The sequence below is a fragment of the Asterias amurensis genome, chromosome 20, assembly GCF_032118995.1.
Source record: "Asterias amurensis chromosome 20, ASM3211899v1".
In the NCBI taxonomy this organism is placed as follows: domain Eukaryota; kingdom Metazoa; phylum Echinodermata; class Asteroidea; order Forcipulatida; family Asteriidae; genus Asterias; species Asterias amurensis.
In genome coordinates, this window is record NC_092667.1 from 11,199,499 (window position 1) to 11,215,815 (window position 16,317).

The 16,317-nt window shown below is 39.8% G+C and overlaps 1 protein-coding gene across 1 annotated transcript in view; it reads left to right on the top strand.

Annotated features, from left to right (window-relative positions):
• LOC139952574 (intraflagellar transport protein 172 homolog) overlaps positions 1-16,317 on the top strand; it is a 39,051-nt gene that overhangs the window by 8,063 nt on the left and 14,671 nt on the right. Inside the window, exons 9-27 of the mRNA XM_071951755.1 lie at positions 209-312; positions 857-1,055; positions 1,555-1,722; positions 2,461-2,597; positions 2,845-3,037; positions 3,631-3,723; positions 4,305-4,382; positions 5,275-5,523; positions 6,391-6,469; positions 7,447-7,567; positions 7,866-8,010; positions 8,920-9,009; positions 9,696-9,793; positions 10,517-10,652; positions 11,411-11,527; positions 12,011-12,153; positions 12,852-13,010; positions 14,370-14,550; positions 15,791-15,900. Of these exons, the coding sequence (XP_071807856.1) occupies positions 209-312; positions 857-1,055; positions 1,555-1,722; positions 2,461-2,597; positions 2,845-3,037; positions 3,631-3,723; positions 4,305-4,382; positions 5,275-5,523; positions 6,391-6,469; positions 7,447-7,567; positions 7,866-8,010; positions 8,920-9,009; positions 9,696-9,793; positions 10,517-10,652; positions 11,411-11,527; positions 12,011-12,153; positions 12,852-13,010; positions 14,370-14,550; positions 15,791-15,900 (2,600 nt within the window). The remainder of the gene's footprint in view (positions 1-208; positions 313-856; positions 1,056-1,554; positions 1,723-2,460; positions 2,598-2,844; positions 3,038-3,630; positions 3,724-4,304; positions 4,383-5,274; positions 5,524-6,390; positions 6,470-7,446; positions 7,568-7,865; positions 8,011-8,919; positions 9,010-9,695; positions 9,794-10,516; positions 10,653-11,410; positions 11,528-12,010; positions 12,154-12,851; positions 13,011-14,369; positions 14,551-15,790; positions 15,901-16,317) is intronic.

A 16,317-nucleotide genomic window follows, 5' to 3' on the forward strand; every position in this document is an offset into this window, starting at 1 on the left:
ACCCTGACAACCAATTAAACTCCAATTTTCACAGGTTTATTTTGTTATGCATATGTTGAGATACAGCAAGTGAGAAGACTGGTCTTTGACAATTACCAATAGTGTCCAGTGTCTTTAATCTGTTGTGTGATTGGGGCAGAAATGGGACTGCAGCAGTCTATGATAACTTAGCTTGATTGATACTGGGGTTTTTCTTCTTTCTTTTCAGGTTTGTATGATTTTCAACGCTGGTGAGCTGAGTCTGGTGGAGTACGGAAGCAATGAGATCTTAGGATGTGTGCGCACTGAGTTTATGAATCCTCATCTCATTAGGTAAGAGTTCGGAAGGAAATTGCTTCAATCCCGGCAATATTTCCTTGGGTCTCCGCAATAAAAAGCCTTTTCTTCTATTTTCTTCTTACGCCCTACTCTGCAAGCAATGAATGGAGGCTCTAAAACCATGTCACCCCTCACCGAGACTCTCTCTCTCATCAGTCCAGTGGCGCAAATTGCGCTGCGGTGATCATCACAAGTTCATGCCAACCATTTTGATCTGCTGCTAAACTCGCTGCAGCTGCCGTACCCTGTCCAGTCCACTTCTTTATGTCGTTCGTCCATGATGTTGCTGGACGACTGCTCCTTCTCTTTCCCTGACTGACCCCTGGATTATTTCTTTTTCAAAAACCTCCTAGACGCATGACGTGTCCATAGAAACGTAGACTACCGAGACAACCAACTTGAAATTGGGTCCTGAAATTTGTGGGCTTCGCACAAGCTTTGAGTGTCACTAAGTAATGGATATGACCGCTATTTAAGAAGCCACTGATATTCTTTTTCTTCTTCTCATTCTTCTTCTTCTTCTTCTTCTTCTTCTTAGCGTGCGTCTAAATGAGCGCAAGCAGCTAGGCATCGAGGACAACAAGAAGATGGCCTACCTAGTAGACCTCAAGACCATCGCAGTGACTGATCTCATCATGGGGTTCAATGTGGCCACGCTGACCCACGACTCCAAGATCGACTGGCTGGAGCTGAACGAGACGGGACACAAGCTGCTCTTCCGAGACAAGAGACTCAGGGTGAGTATTAAGGTTGCCCCCTGATCACGTTTGCTGTTGATGCCATTTTTTTTTCCTTTTGAACTTTTTCTTTGTATAGTCCTCTGAGTGTTTGCGCGACAGTGTGGCATTTGCACATCAGACATTTAATTTTGTTTTTGTTTTTGTACTTGCTAATTATGGATAACACCAAACAAATTCTTTATCCCGATGCAAATTTAACATCTATTTAAATCGTTGCTGTACCCGCTGCTAAAACATAGGATTCCAACTGTCTCTAGCTACCGGGCAATCTCGGTGGTCTATTTCATAAGAAATCTGTTCCAGATTGGCAAAGGTCAAGGGTTCAAAGTCCCACCTGAGTAATATGCTTTTGACTTTTGTTTAAAGAATTTGGGAAAGTACAAAGCATACATTGCTAACACACATTTTGTACGGGTAAACCAAAATTTCTATTCTTAATCCCTGATGCAAATTTAACATCTGATAAATAAATTTGACTTTTTTTGTATGATCCTAGCTGCACCTGTTTGACATTGACAGTCAGACCAAGACCACTATTCTCAACTATTCCAGTTACATCCAATGGGTACCTCAGAGTGATGTAGTGGTCGCACAGAATAGAGGTAGTCTGTGTGTATGGTATAACATTGACCATCCTGAACGATGCACCATGTTCAACATCAAGGTGAGATAGTAATAATAATAATGAAGACTCGTAATGCGCACAGATCCACCCTGTTGGATTGTCAAGAAGCTGTAAACGAAAAACAAGCAAAAGAAAAACAGAGATGAATAAATAAGTCCTGGAAAACCTGTGACATAAGATAAGTTTTTTGAGAAGAGATTTGAATTTTGTGCTACAAAGACAAGATCTAAGATTAAGTGGTAGAGAGTTCCAGATGCGTGGTGCAGCTGAAGAAAAAGACCTGCATGTATCACCCCAGGAGTTTCGAGACTTGTATTCATTGAGGAGAAACATGGTATTGGATCTAAGATTTCTTGACGGAGTGTAAACTTGAAGTAGTTCTGAGATATAGTGGGGAGCCTTGCCGTTAAGTGCTTTGTGGACAATGAGCATCAGGTGAAGATGATTCGTTGAGAGATAGGGAGCCAGTAAAGTTGTTTCAGTGAAGTATTGAAGTGAGACACTGTTTGTTGCAGGAGTCGTGCGTTGTTCTCAGAATGGCTGATTTTATTTCATTTTGTAAAGTAATTTCTAAACAATAATAATAATTAACAATATTATTGCGCCCCTTACATAATTATGATCAGAAGCACCCAAGATTCCAAAATGCACAGAATGGAAGAAAAAGATAAGGAAACAAGACTGGTCACCTGCCCAAATAATTTGGAGTAGTCCATTAAGTATCTTAATTAAAATGTTGTAGACTAAAACCGTTCCTAATGATTTAAAACATCGCAGGGAGACATCGTTGATCTGGAGAGAGCCAATGGTAAGACCGATGTGATCGTGAACGAGGGTGTGGCAACCATTTCCTACACGTTGGATGAGGGTCTCATTGAGTTTGGTACCGCTATCGATGATGGAGACTTCACAAGGTAAAGAAGTCGGGGAAATATACCTTGAGCTTTGAACTTTCTCGAGCAGAAAAAAACACTACCCAAACTGTGAAGAACTGTCACCAAAACAATGTTCAGTAAACAAGTTGTATTTGCTCATTTAACAATTAACATCTACATACATATATAGGATTAAAACATTCAAACGGTTTTAAAAAACCAAAGGTATTCTTTGCCTTTAGAAATCAACAGAAATAATAATTGAAATTTTTGTCTTCGTCATCAGGGCTGTTGCTTTCCTAGAAACTTTAGAAATGACCAACGAGACGGAAGCCATGTGGAAGACCTTGAGTCGACTCTCCCTGGAGGCTAAGCAGCTTCACATTGCTGAGCGTTGTTACGCTGCCCTCGGTGATGTCGCAAAGGCCAGATATTTACGCAATGTGAACAAGATGGCTGCCGAGATGGCACAGGAAATAGTAAGCCAGATTATTTTTTCAAAAGTCACATACCCATTCCAGAAGAATTAGTTGTCATGCTAAGCGAAGAATAAGAAAGCTTATTTGGTTATAAGCCAAAAGTTTATGTGCATGAAATGTGAGTTGTCTGGTTCCTGCTTTCAACCACATTGGATATTAACAAAATAGTGAGACCACCAACATAGATTTACCTAGTCAGTTTCCTTTGTGGTTTTTCATTTTATATCATAAACAAAAAGTTGCATCCCCTGACTGCCACTTCCCAGGTTGTATTTTAAATTTGGGTGTGATCCCTGGCTACACGGCAGTTGACGGTTGTATGGCTTCTGACTGGCACCCCCGTACAAAGCTATTGAAAAAATATGGAGATTGCCAACATATGGCTAGATAGCTCAGTTGGTAGAGCGCCGGCATGTTAATCCGGAGGTCTTTGGTTCAAATACTACTCTTGTAAATTTTTCTTTGTTCAACCCCAATTCCCATTATTTTAGTGACTCTCTAATGAAGAAACTTCCCAAATGTTTGATTGTAGTAATTTAATGTAAATGTGAGAAGTGGCAGTTGAATTTATTTTCTGTGTGTGTTTATTCCAGGGGGGTGATGGCACCAGTCACTACACTGTAAGAGCCAAGCTGGCCGTGTTGAACAAGGACTTCAAAGAAGCAGAGTCGGTCTATCTTGAACAGGTAACGTTAGTGGCACCTCCTCCGTTTGTCCATCTTTTGTTTGTTCTGTAACTGGTTGGCAACTGGTACCTTAGCACACACCAACTTCTCCCCTTATCCCTGACCTTTACTGGCTCAGAATCTCTCAAAGGATACAGTTTAAAATTCTGACACTTGCTTTTAAGTCTCTTCACAACAAGGCTCCGCAGTACCTCACTGAGTTACCCCATATCCACCATTCTGCCTACAATCTGCACTCATATGCACACACTCTGGAACTCTATACCTCCTGCATTAGCCATTGTGACTTCCACTTCACAGTTCAAAAAGCATATTAAAACACACTTGTTTATCTAATATCTTTCTTCTGTGGTTTTCATTTGGTTTGTTGAATCGTTATGCACCCGCCGGAAAAGGCGCTTTACTAAATGCTGTTATGATTTATTATATACATTTACACACCGACACACACACTCTGTGTGGACGTTTTTATGTTTTAGTTGAGAAAAGGGACATTTTTGAATCCATTCCTGTTGGTGTTAAATATTCTGTTAAGCATACTTATTTTTAAAGTTTTGAATTGTTTTTTTTTTCCTTTTCAGAATGCCATTGATGAAGCCATGGAAATGTACCAAGAACTTCACAAATGGGATGAGGCTATAGCAGTGGCTGAAGCTAAGGTAAAAGATCTTTCAATGTCATCAAGCTAATATTAAGGCACTTGACACTTGGGTTATTACTCAAAATAATTGTTAGCATAAAAACTTACTTGGTAATTAGCAATGGGGAGCTGTTGATAGTATAAACATTGTGAGAAACTACTCCCTCTGGAGTAACATAGTTTTTGAGAAAGAGGTAATTTCTACTAAAATATTTGAACCTGAGAAAGACTTCAGGCCTGAAGCCTTTCTCAGGCATCTGGAAAGCACACAAACTCGTGCAACAAGGGTGTTTTTTCTGTCATTATTTTCTTGCAACTTCGATGACCAATTGAGCACAAATGTTCACAGGTTCGTTATTTTATGCGTATGTTGGGATATATACACTAAGTAGGAATACTGGTCTTTGACAATTACCAAACGTGTCCAGTGCCTTTAAAGGAAACTGCATCTGAAAAAAAACCCAGATGATTTTGGTTGTTACTCACAAAACTGTGTGTGGTTTTTCACAATTTTCTTCTGACTCGCACAACGGATTAAGTCCAAATTTTCACAGGTTTGTTATATTATGCAGATGGTTGATCACACAAAACCAGCTCTACAAATTTCTTTCATTCGATCGACTTCCACCAGACATTGTGATGGCTTTCCAAATGTTCCTGTCAAGTATGCAATGGGAGACTTTTTTTACGGTCCTTTTATAGTGCGCATGCTCAGACCTACGCGCGCAATAATGAGCATGCATGGGCACGCTCAGAGCCGCATAAAAGGACCACCGTGTCTGCTGCCACCAGCGTCTCAAAAGTCTCCTATTGCCTGTGTCCTCGTAGGTCAGGCTGGAATCTTTAACAAATTTAATTTAGTTTAATTTAACATACTCAATACAAAAAAAATCATTTTGTTTTAACCCCAGGGTCACCCAGAGCTTGAGAGTCTCCGTCGTAACTATTACCAGTGGTTGATGGATACCAGTCAAGAAGAGAAGGCTGGTGAGATGAAGGAAAATGAAGGGGACCACCACGCTGCTATCAATCTCTACATGAAGGCTGGTATGCCTGCACGGGCAGCTAGACTGGCTACCAGTCGAGGGGACCTGATGGAGAATCGAGATTTGATTCAGAGGATTGCGGCGGCACTCATCAAGGGGGAGTTTTATGAACGGGTGAGTAGATCAATTCATTTAGTTTTTATTTCAAATCTTTAGACATTTTCACAGAGAATCTAAGTTAAACAGGGGCCATCAAGGTTATAAAAAAAGTATGTAAAACTGTGATCTTGAGATGTGTACAACTAAAATGCGACGGGTTCACAAGGAGACACGCACACGATTTTATAAGATGAACTTTGTACGCGCGTTGAATGTGAAGTACACGTCGTGTGTGTTGATAAACACACGCTTTGCGATGCTGTTTTTTGTCAACTTACAAAATGGTCGCATGTGCGCAAGCCAATGCTGTCTTTAAAGGCCAGTGCGCTCTCAAGTTCTAATATATAACTCTATCGTACAACCAGACCCCTGCCAACAACTTATTTTGCTAGAAAACAATATCTTCAAGGTGAATTTAGCCTTTGAATTTAAGTTTTCTGTTGCTTGAGAAAGCCTGTTTCACACTTGGTTGAGCATTCAGAGAAAAAAAGTTTTAAATTATAGGGGCCTATGTAGTTTTATACCAGATGATTGGATATGTGTTAAATGTGTCTTTAACCTGAATCAAATACAATTGTTGTATTTGTTGTAATTTTTATTTATTAAAACCACAAATCGTTGCCCAAGGGCCAAATTGCATGTGACTTGTACATATAAATATATTAAAAATATAACATTTAGACAAACATATCAAAACAACAACTAAAACAAAAAAAGATATTTACTTAAAATTTATTTTAAGATATTTATTTAAGTGTTAATAAAATTTGCCCATTACATTGGAAATCATAGCATTTTGAAAATGGCCTATGCATGTATGTAGTTCTCTTCTTTCTTCCATGTGTTTGACTTTTCTCATCTGCAATATTTTTCATCGTTTAGGCTGGTGACTTGTTTGAGAAAACTAGAGATGAGCAAAGAGCCATGGAGTGCTATCGAAGAGGAAAGTCATTCAGACGAGGTAAGTGTATGGTGTTTGAACAGTTTCCCTAAAACGTGGTGTTCCGTTTTCAGACAGGATTAGTGTTGGTCAGTGATGACTTTTTAAAACCCTGTTAAAGGCAGTGGACACTATTGGTAATTGTCAAAGACTAGCCTTCACAGTTGGTGTATCTCAACATATGCATAAAATAGCAAACCTGTGAAAAATTTGAGCTCAATCGGTCATCCAAGTTGCGAGATAATAATGAAAGAAAAATAACCCTTGTCACACGAAGTTGTGTGCGTTTAGATGGTTGATTTCGAGACCTCAAGTTCTAAATCTGAGGTCTCAAAATCAAATTCGTGGAAAATTACTTCTTTCTCGAAAACTATGGCACTTCAGAGGGAGCCGTTTCTCAAAATGTTTTATACCATCAACCTCTCCCCATGCTCGTCACCAAGAAAGGTTTTATGCCAATAATTATTTTGAGTAATTACCAATAGTGTCCACTGCCTTTAAAGCTGGTAACACTAAGTCATGGCACATTTAAATTATTTCACTGTTTTCTCCAATGGGCAGTGCATTACGGTAGTCAAGGTCCTTGATATCCCAGACTGGACTATTCCACGTATCTAAGAGGGGGATCAGGTCCCAGAGATTTTTGTATTTCTACTCCGTGTTTCATGCACAACAGAGTACAGACATACAGATCTAACCCTCTGATAAGTAGAGCCATCTGTTCTTGGTAGCAGGCTTCCAGATGTCTTGCTGACAGCCTGTCCTAAATTCTGAGGTTTGTTTAACCCCCACCAGCGTCAATCAGATTTGATGGCTTACCCTGCAGCAAGGTTCGACTATAGTTACTGTCTCCCTAGTAACTTACTAGGGAGACCGTAACTATAGTTGAACCTTGCTGCATTTGTGTATTTTCTGGGGTGACTTTCACACTTAAGGAACTGAAAGAGTTATCTTAGATGCATTAAACAAAAATTAAACAAAAATCTTGTTGTTTTCAGCGGTGGAGCTTGCACGTCTGTCTTACCCGAGTGAAGTTGTGCGTCTTGAGGAGGAATGGGGAGATTATTTGGTTTCTCAGAAGCAGATGGATGCGGCCATTAATCACTACATAGAGGCTGGGTGAGTTCAGAAATATCGATTAATTGATATGAGTCGTCTTGTATTCATTGCACAGGGAAAAAAGTTGTTGTTAATAATAAAGATAAAGATACGGATGCTGCCATCAACAAAAGCATTGAAGCTGAGCGATGTATGCGGAAATATTGATTGATTGATATGATTGAGTATTGGATTCATAAATAGCGAGGATAACAGGTACAGTGTGAAAAGGGCTAAAGTGTGACGTCACAATACAAATCAATTTATCAATGTTATTTATGTGATTATCGTATTTGACCTTCTTCTTATTCAACCACAGTTGCTCGCAGAAGGCCATCGAGTCTGCCATTAGTTCCCACCAATGGCACAAGGCAATACAGATCATTGAAATTCAAGAGCCGTCTACCGGTGAGAAATACTACCCTAAGATTGCTAAGCATTATGCAACCGTCCGTAACTTTGAGGTAAGTACGTCGTCTGTAAAGAGCCTTTACAGAATTAAATGAGAAGAGACTAGAATCAAAATGAGAGCACGATTTTATCATCTAAACTGTTTCATTGGAACAACACTAAGAGAATATTTATCTCAACTGTTTTATAAGTGATAGTCAGCAAGATTTAAAGACATTTGTGAGACTCGAACTCAACATTCGAAAATCATTCTTTAGAGACAGAGATTATTAATTTTGTTTTTTACCCATACACCGATGTGTGTTAGCACTGTATACTCAGTACTTTCTTGAGTCCTGTGAAAAAATATCACATGCATGTTATTCAGGTGGGATTCGAACCCACGACCCTTGCAATTCCAGAGCAGTGTCTTACCATCTAGACTACCGAGGTTGCCCGGCAGCTAGAGGCAGTTCGAATCCTATGTTTTGGCAGCGGGTACCGCAACGATATAATAGATGTTAAATTTGCATCGGGGATAAAGAATATTAATTTTGGTTTTTACCCATACACCGATGTGTGTAAGCACTGTATACTCAGTACTTTCCCGAGTCCTGTGAAAAAAATATCACATGCATGTTACTTGGGTGGGATTCGAACCCACGACCCAATTCCAGTCTTACCATCTAGACTACCGAGGTAGTATGTGATATTTTTTTCACAGGACTTGGGGAAGTACTGAGTATACAGTGCTTACACACATCGGTGTATGGGTAAAAACCAAAATTAATATTCTTTATATCCCCGATGCAAATTTAACATCTATTATAGAGACAGAGATGTAAAAAAAGACCACCGGACTGGTCCCGTCTTTAGCTTACTTGCCGACACTGAAATCACTGGTTAGGGGGTAGTGGTCCAGCGTATTTATTGAGCCCTGCGGTGATGTTGTAAATTTTTCTCTTGTTGATTTGAATGTTCAGATGGCGGAGCGGTACTATGTCCAAGCTGGGATGACCAAGGAGGCCATAGACATGTACACTGCTGCTGGCAAATGGGAAGCTGCACATAAGGTAAACGATTACATGCAACGAGCAACAAACAAAGAGATTTAGTTTGAAGCCATTGCACCCTTTCAGTTCAGGAAAAAAAAGAGTTCACAGATTTACAAATAACATACAGGGTTTACAGAAGGCAATGGTGAAAGACTTCTCTTGAAATATTATTCCATGAAATGCTTTACTTTTTGAGAAAACAGCAAAACAATATAAATTCTCGTTAACGAGAATAACAGATTTATTTTAAACACATGTCATGACACGGCGAAACGCGCGGAAACAAGGGTGGGTTTTACCGTTGTTTTCTCCTGACTCCGATGACCGATTGAGCGTTAGGTCCAAAACCTACTTGGTAACAAGCAATAGAGAACTGTTGATAGTATAAAACATTGTGAGAAAAAGATCCTTCTGAAGTAATGTAGTTTTAAGTCAAAAATTACATTTTGAGAAAAGTAAGTACAGAGATAAGCTGTTTTGCTATTAAAACGTTTTAAAGTGTAAAAGAGATTGAGCTTATATTCACATCCATACATAGTTTGCCTTTGAAACTTTAAAATTGTAAAAAACGACCTCAATTTACCCAGAAATGATCTTTTAGAAAACAATTTTTTTTATTGAGTTAGGCTGTTTTGCCATTTAAGGGCCGACATGACCCCTCAATTGTATATTTGACGCATTCAATGTTGTTTTGTTGTGAACAGCTTGCAGTGACCTGTATGAAGGGGGAGGACGTAGCCGTGCTGTACGTCACCCAGGCGCAGCAGCTCGAGAGTCAGGGTAAATTCAGAGAGGCCGAAAGGTAAGACCACAAACCACCCTAAAACTCCTTGGCATACTGGCAAATCTTCTTGAACTTGCATCAACATTTCAGGACGTTTTTTTTCTGGAGGACGTTTTGTTTTCTTCAAATCTTTGCAAAAACACTGGACTATTCAAAGCTAATTATTCAAAGCATATTAAATAAAACATCCTTGAATTTAACATTTTCACTGACAAAGTAATACTCCTTGGAAAGTTAAGACCCTTTAGTTACTGAAATCCAGTGGCGTCATGTTTCAAATTTTTGCTCGGGAAAAGGTAAAGAATGAACTTAAACATTCCTGTACAAAAATGTAGAGACCCGTGTCATCGGATGTGTTTGGATGTTGACAAATATAGCACTGGAAGTTTATTAAATGCATTGGCAATTTTTGACGTCAGGTTATATTATAGAGACTTATAATTTTTCTCCCCAATCACACGAGTACGCCATCTATAGGTAAATGAGTATATCATGTAAAATACCCTATATATGCACTAGTTAGTATTATAATTTTGTATTATTATTATTTTTTGTTTTTGCGGGGTGGGGGGGTGGGGGCGACAGAATCTCCTGCTACACTGGTCATGTATCAGTCACCTTTTATTCAATGAAACCGAATACTTGACCAAACAGTTGAGTGGCTGACTACAAACACCTCAGACCCTTTTCAAGCATTTCCATCTTGCCAAATTGGTGTTTGACCGATTGCTGTCATTCCAGATTGTACCTGACTGTGGACGAACCAGACCTAGCCATCACCATGTACAAGAAACAGCGTCAGTTTGATCACATGATCCGTCTGGTCAAACAGTACCATCCAGACTTACTGCAGGATACACATCTACATCTGGCTAAGGTAAGAGATTAAGGACAAAAGTGTCATGACTGGGATTCGAACCCAACACTCTGCTGATGAGAAACACCAGAGCTTGAGTATGGTGCTCTTAACGGATTGACCACGACATGCCTGATAATCTGACATTACAAATATGTAACAATTATAGTAAATTTATAAATGTAGGGTCATAGATTGGTAGATACTCCACAAAATAATGACACTATAAACTTACTTGATGTGAAGCGCTGCAGCTGTTGATAGTATACATTATTTTGAGAAAGGATTCCCTTTGAAGTAATACTGGATAATTGCTCATCCAAAAACATTTGAATCTGAGAAACGTTCATCCATGGACCGTTTCTCAGAACTCTGAGGGTTGGTATCCAATCGTGAATGCTGCACCCAGACTAAAGCCCGGTTCATACTTCCTGCGAATGCGAATGCAATACGAATGTTGACGTCACAAATTCGCAACAAATAATTTGCAACAGTTGAGTTGTGTTCAATTCGCATCACATTCGAAGGAAGTATGAACCAGGCTTTATGCAGTTGCTACCTACTACCCCCCACTAAAGATAGATGGAATTGACATTCTAGCAAAATTGACATTCTGCGAAACTTCTGTGGCAGTCATTGTTTTCTCAGAAATTAGACACTGTAATGAGCTGAAAGTTTCACATGTAACTTTTATTGTATCTTTCTTGTTTTTGCCTATTTTACCTATAAATCAGCATTTTGTTGACAATAATCCTACCTTTCACATGAATGTATTGCAGGAATTGGAAGGAGACCAGGCGTTCCGCCAAGCTGAGCATCACTACATTGAGGCAAGAGATTGGAAAGCTGCTATCAACATGTACAGAACTCAGGATCTCTGGGACGAGGCATACAGGGTGAGTAATCACACTATGAATTGACTACTTCAAGTAACAAACTCACTTAAAGGCAGTGGACACTATTGGTAATTACTTAAAACAATTATTAGCATAAAACCTTACTTGGTGACGAGTAATGGGGAGAGGTTGATGGTATAAAACATTGTGACTAACAGCTCCCTCTGAAGTGCCATAGTTTTCAAGAAAGAAGTAATTTTCCACGAATTTGATTTCGAGACCTCAGATTTAGAACTTGAGGTCTCGAAATCAACCACCTAAACGCACACAGCTTCGTGTGACAAAGGTTTTTTTTTTCTTTTCATTATTATCTCGCAACCCTGACGACCGATTGAGCTCAAGCTTTCACAGGTTTGTTAATTATGCACATGTTGAGATACACCAACTCTGAAGGCTAGTCTTTGACAATTACCAATAGTGTCTAGTGTCTTTAGGTCTCGTTTTTGAGCTGATGTTAAACTTGTTTGATTTTGACTGTTCCAGGTTGCCAAGGCCCATGGTGTTGCCAACACTGCCAAGCAGGTGGCTTACCTATGGGCTAAGAGCCTGGGAGGAGACTCGGCCGTCAAACTCCTCACTAAGTTTGGGTTGCTGGAGTCGGCCATCGATTACGCCACTGAGAACTGGTGAGTACATGAGCTCTGGAATGTTTACAAAGATTTGTTGTATTTATGAACATAATTATAGCACCTTTAACCAGTTTTAATGCAGCTGACCATGCCAGAAACACCAGGGCAAACCCCCTCTTGGAGCGATTATGCACTGTTTTTTTGGGTCATACACTACACACTACACAGGATCTCTGGCTTTCATTAAATCAGAAGGGTGAACCAATAATGGTTCAGTCTCTTGCTGAAGAACACAAGTGTTAAGACCAGGCTCCAATATCATACGCAGCTAAGCATTTTACATGCACAACCTTTGGCTGGGATCCTGCTTACCTTTGCTTAGCACAGAATTATTAAGCAATTCGGGCCCATGACTCGAACCCACACTTTGCTGATCAGAAATGCGAGAGCTTGAGTCCAGTGCGCTTGCTCGCCCATAAGAAATACGTAAACAAAATAAAATGTTTCTCTCTCTACTCTCTCTCTCTCCATCACTTCTCTACTTGGGCGTTTTCTTTTCATCTGCAAAAAGTTATGTTTTTGTCCGTTTTTTCTTCTATAATCCTAAATAAGCTTTTTCTTGGTTTGAAGGACCTTTCTGTCCTCCCGTGTATTCCGTTACCAGGAAGAAAAAAACATGGAAACTTTTCAAATAAACATCACTGAACACTGAATTGATTCTAACTCATATCCCGTCTCCCATTCTTTTTTTGTAGTGCATTTGACTTTGCGTTTGATCTGGCCCGAACGGCTATGAAGAACAAGATGCCAGATATCAGCTTGAAGCACGCTATGTTCCTTGAAGACGAAGGCAAATACCCAGAGGCTGAGGCTGAATTCATCAAAGCCAGCAAGCCCAAGGAGGCTGTCCTCATGTAAGTCATTGTGGGATTATTTATTACTATTTTTATGAGATATCGCCCAAGTCACAAGGCCGGACGGCCACTTTAAAGGCAGTGGACACTATTGGTAATTGTCAAAGACAAGCCTTCACAGTTGGTGTATATCAACATATGCATCAAATAACAAACCTGCGAAAATTTGAGCTCAATCGGTCATCGAACTTGCGAGAGAAAAAAACACCCTTGTCACAGGAAGTTGTGTGTGTTTGGATGGTTGATTTCGAGACTTCAAGTTCTTAATCTGAGGTCTTGAAATCAAATTCGTGGAAAATTACTTCTTTCTCGAAAACTACGTCACTTCAGAGGGAGCTGTTTCCTCACAGTGTTTTATACCACCAACCTCTCCCCATCACTCGTTACCAAGTAAGGTTTTTTGCTAATAATTATTTTGAGTAATTACCAATAGTGTCCACTGCCTTTAAGGGGAGGGCTATACTAAACTGGTTTGGGCTATCGACCCAAGTCAACTGTCACCAGGGACACATTGCTACCTACCTACTCCTGGGGCTGAATGGGGGTTTCCCCCCGGTGACAGTCCGTAAGGATGTAGGAACGGTAATCATTCATTACAGAAGCCTGGTTGGTAGAGCTGAATGCAATACCTTCCCAGCTTTTACGAAGCAATTGTGGTGAAGTGCCTCTCCGCAAGGACACAAGTGTCCTGACCGGGAATCGAACCCACACTCTACTGCTGACAACACTGGTATACCTTTGGTTTAATCCAATGGGTGCGTTCGTTTAGCTTCCCTGGGTCAACCAAGGTCTGCCCCGGTATGTTCTTTAGCTTTGACGGGGTTCACCCGAGTCAGCCCCCAGTGCCCTGCTTGTGGAGTGGGTCACTTGGGGGTGACCTGAGGTGCATGCCGTCACCACGAGAGGGCGAGTGTGATCGTTCGATATAGCTCTTGTCAGGGGCTCACCCGAGTGAGTTCCGCGGGGTCGACCCAGGGAAGCTAAACGAACGCACCCTATATAAATGTAGATGTATACAACAAAGCATACAAGTGAACAATTCATTTTAAAACGTGGTCGTGTTTAAATTTTTGAGATGTTGCTGAAAATCCGAATCGATGTCCATGCAGGAAGAATAGGCCCTATTAGGAATACACAATTCGAAAAAGCGTTTCTTTTACCATGATTCTATTTTTTTAGCAAAAAATTACTTTAAACTAAAGTATTTGAAATAACAGAATCATGTAAAAGCAAAACTCTGTTGTTCATTTGGTCCCGGAAGTTCCACCACTTGCACGTCTATTGGAACTTTGGAATGTTGGCAGCTAGAGAAATACAAAATGAATATAATATTAACCACTGACTGTCTTTGATCTGTAGGTACGTACACAACCAGGATTGGGACTCTGCGCAGCGTATAGCTGAAGAATACGATCCTGACAGTGTAACAGACGTCCTGATTGGTCAGGCCAGGTACGCGTTTGACCAGAAAGAATATCAACGGTGTGAAGCGTTCCTGCTCAGGGCTCAGCGACCGGAACTTGCCATCAAATATTACAAAGTAAGTGGTTTAAATAATATTATGTTGCATTACAAGGTAAAAAGTAAGAAATTGCAGATTAAAGGAACACGTTGCCTTGGATCGGACGAGTTGGTCAAAACAAAAGCGTTTGTAACCGTTTTTTATAAAATGCATATGGTTGGAAAGATGTTTTAAAAGTAGAATACAATGATCCACACAAGTTTGCCTCGAAATTGCGTGGTTTTCCTTCTACTGTGCGAACTAACATGGTCGGCCATTTATGGGAGTCAAAATTTTGACCCCCATAAATGGCCGACGTGTTAGTCGACGAGGTAAAAGGAAAACCACGCAATTTTGAGGCATGTTTGTGTGGATCATTGTATTCTACTTTTACAACATCTTTCTACCCATGTGCATTTTATAACAAACGGTTACAAACGCTTTTCAAAGACCAACTCGACCGATCCAAGGCAACGTGTTCCTTTAAAGATAACAAAAATAGCAACATTGTAATACAGTAATACAGGAGTGCAGACATTTAGATGAAATTACAAAAACAAAAAGAGGTCTAGTGGTTAGACTGCAGGACTTGCAATCACAAGGTTGTGGGTTTGAATCCTACCAAGTTAATCGTTGATTTCACAATGACTAGAATAAGTATTGTTGTCTAGTTACTGAATCACAATTTCTTGATTTGTTCTATTTATAATCATACACATTAAAACCAATGTTGCCAGCTTGGTGTTTATATCCCCTTGCTTGAGTTTGCCGAGTTACCATGACGGGAAGATCATCAAACTAACAAATAAACAATAATAATGACAGTAGCGGCAGTACAGTTAATTACGATCCTATAAGCTAAAGTAGTAGTCCAAGTCTATTTTCTATACTATCCGCCCTGGTAATAGTTAAAAACAGGATAGTTCTTTTCAGAACTGAGAAGTCTCCCGAACCCGAACACCTAGTAGATTAAATAAAACAAGACAGTTCTCTAAGTACAAACTCTACCTGGCAAGTAGATACACACATGGTGTTACCGCAAACCAAATATAAAGCAAGACAGTTCTCTAAGAACAAACTCTACCTGGCAAGTAGATACACACATGGTGTTACCGCAAACCAAATATGAAGCAAGACAGTTCTCTAAGAACAAACTCTACCTGCCAAGTAGATACACACATGGTGCTACCGCAAACCAAATATACATTGATACCTCACCATGCAATGGCTCAAATCATATATAATAATAATGACACCATGTTTTTTTTTTCTTGTACAGCAATCTAACATGTGGCAGGATGCATTGAGGGTTTGCAAGGAATATGTACCACACAAACTGCAACAACTACAAGATGAATACGACAGAGAGGTTCTTAACAAGGGATCCAGGTATCTACACCTTCTTTCATCTTATTTATTCATTTATTTAAAGGCAGTGTACACTATTGGTAATTACTCAAAATAATTATTATCATAAAACCTTTCTACATTACCAGTAATGGGGAGAGGTTGATAGTATAAAACATTGTGACTAACAGCTCCCTCTGAAGTGACGTAGTTTTTGAGAAAGAAGTAATTTTCCACAAATTTGATTTTGAGACCTCAGATTTAGAATTTGAGGTGTCGAAATCAAGCATCTGAAAGCACACAACTTTGTGTGGCCATGGTGCAACAAGGTTTTTTTTCTTTCATTATTATCTCGCAACTCTGACGACCGATTGAGCTCAAGTTTTCACAGGTTAGTTTATTTATGCATAGTTGAGATACACCAAGTGAGAATGGTCTTTGACAGTTACCAATATTGTC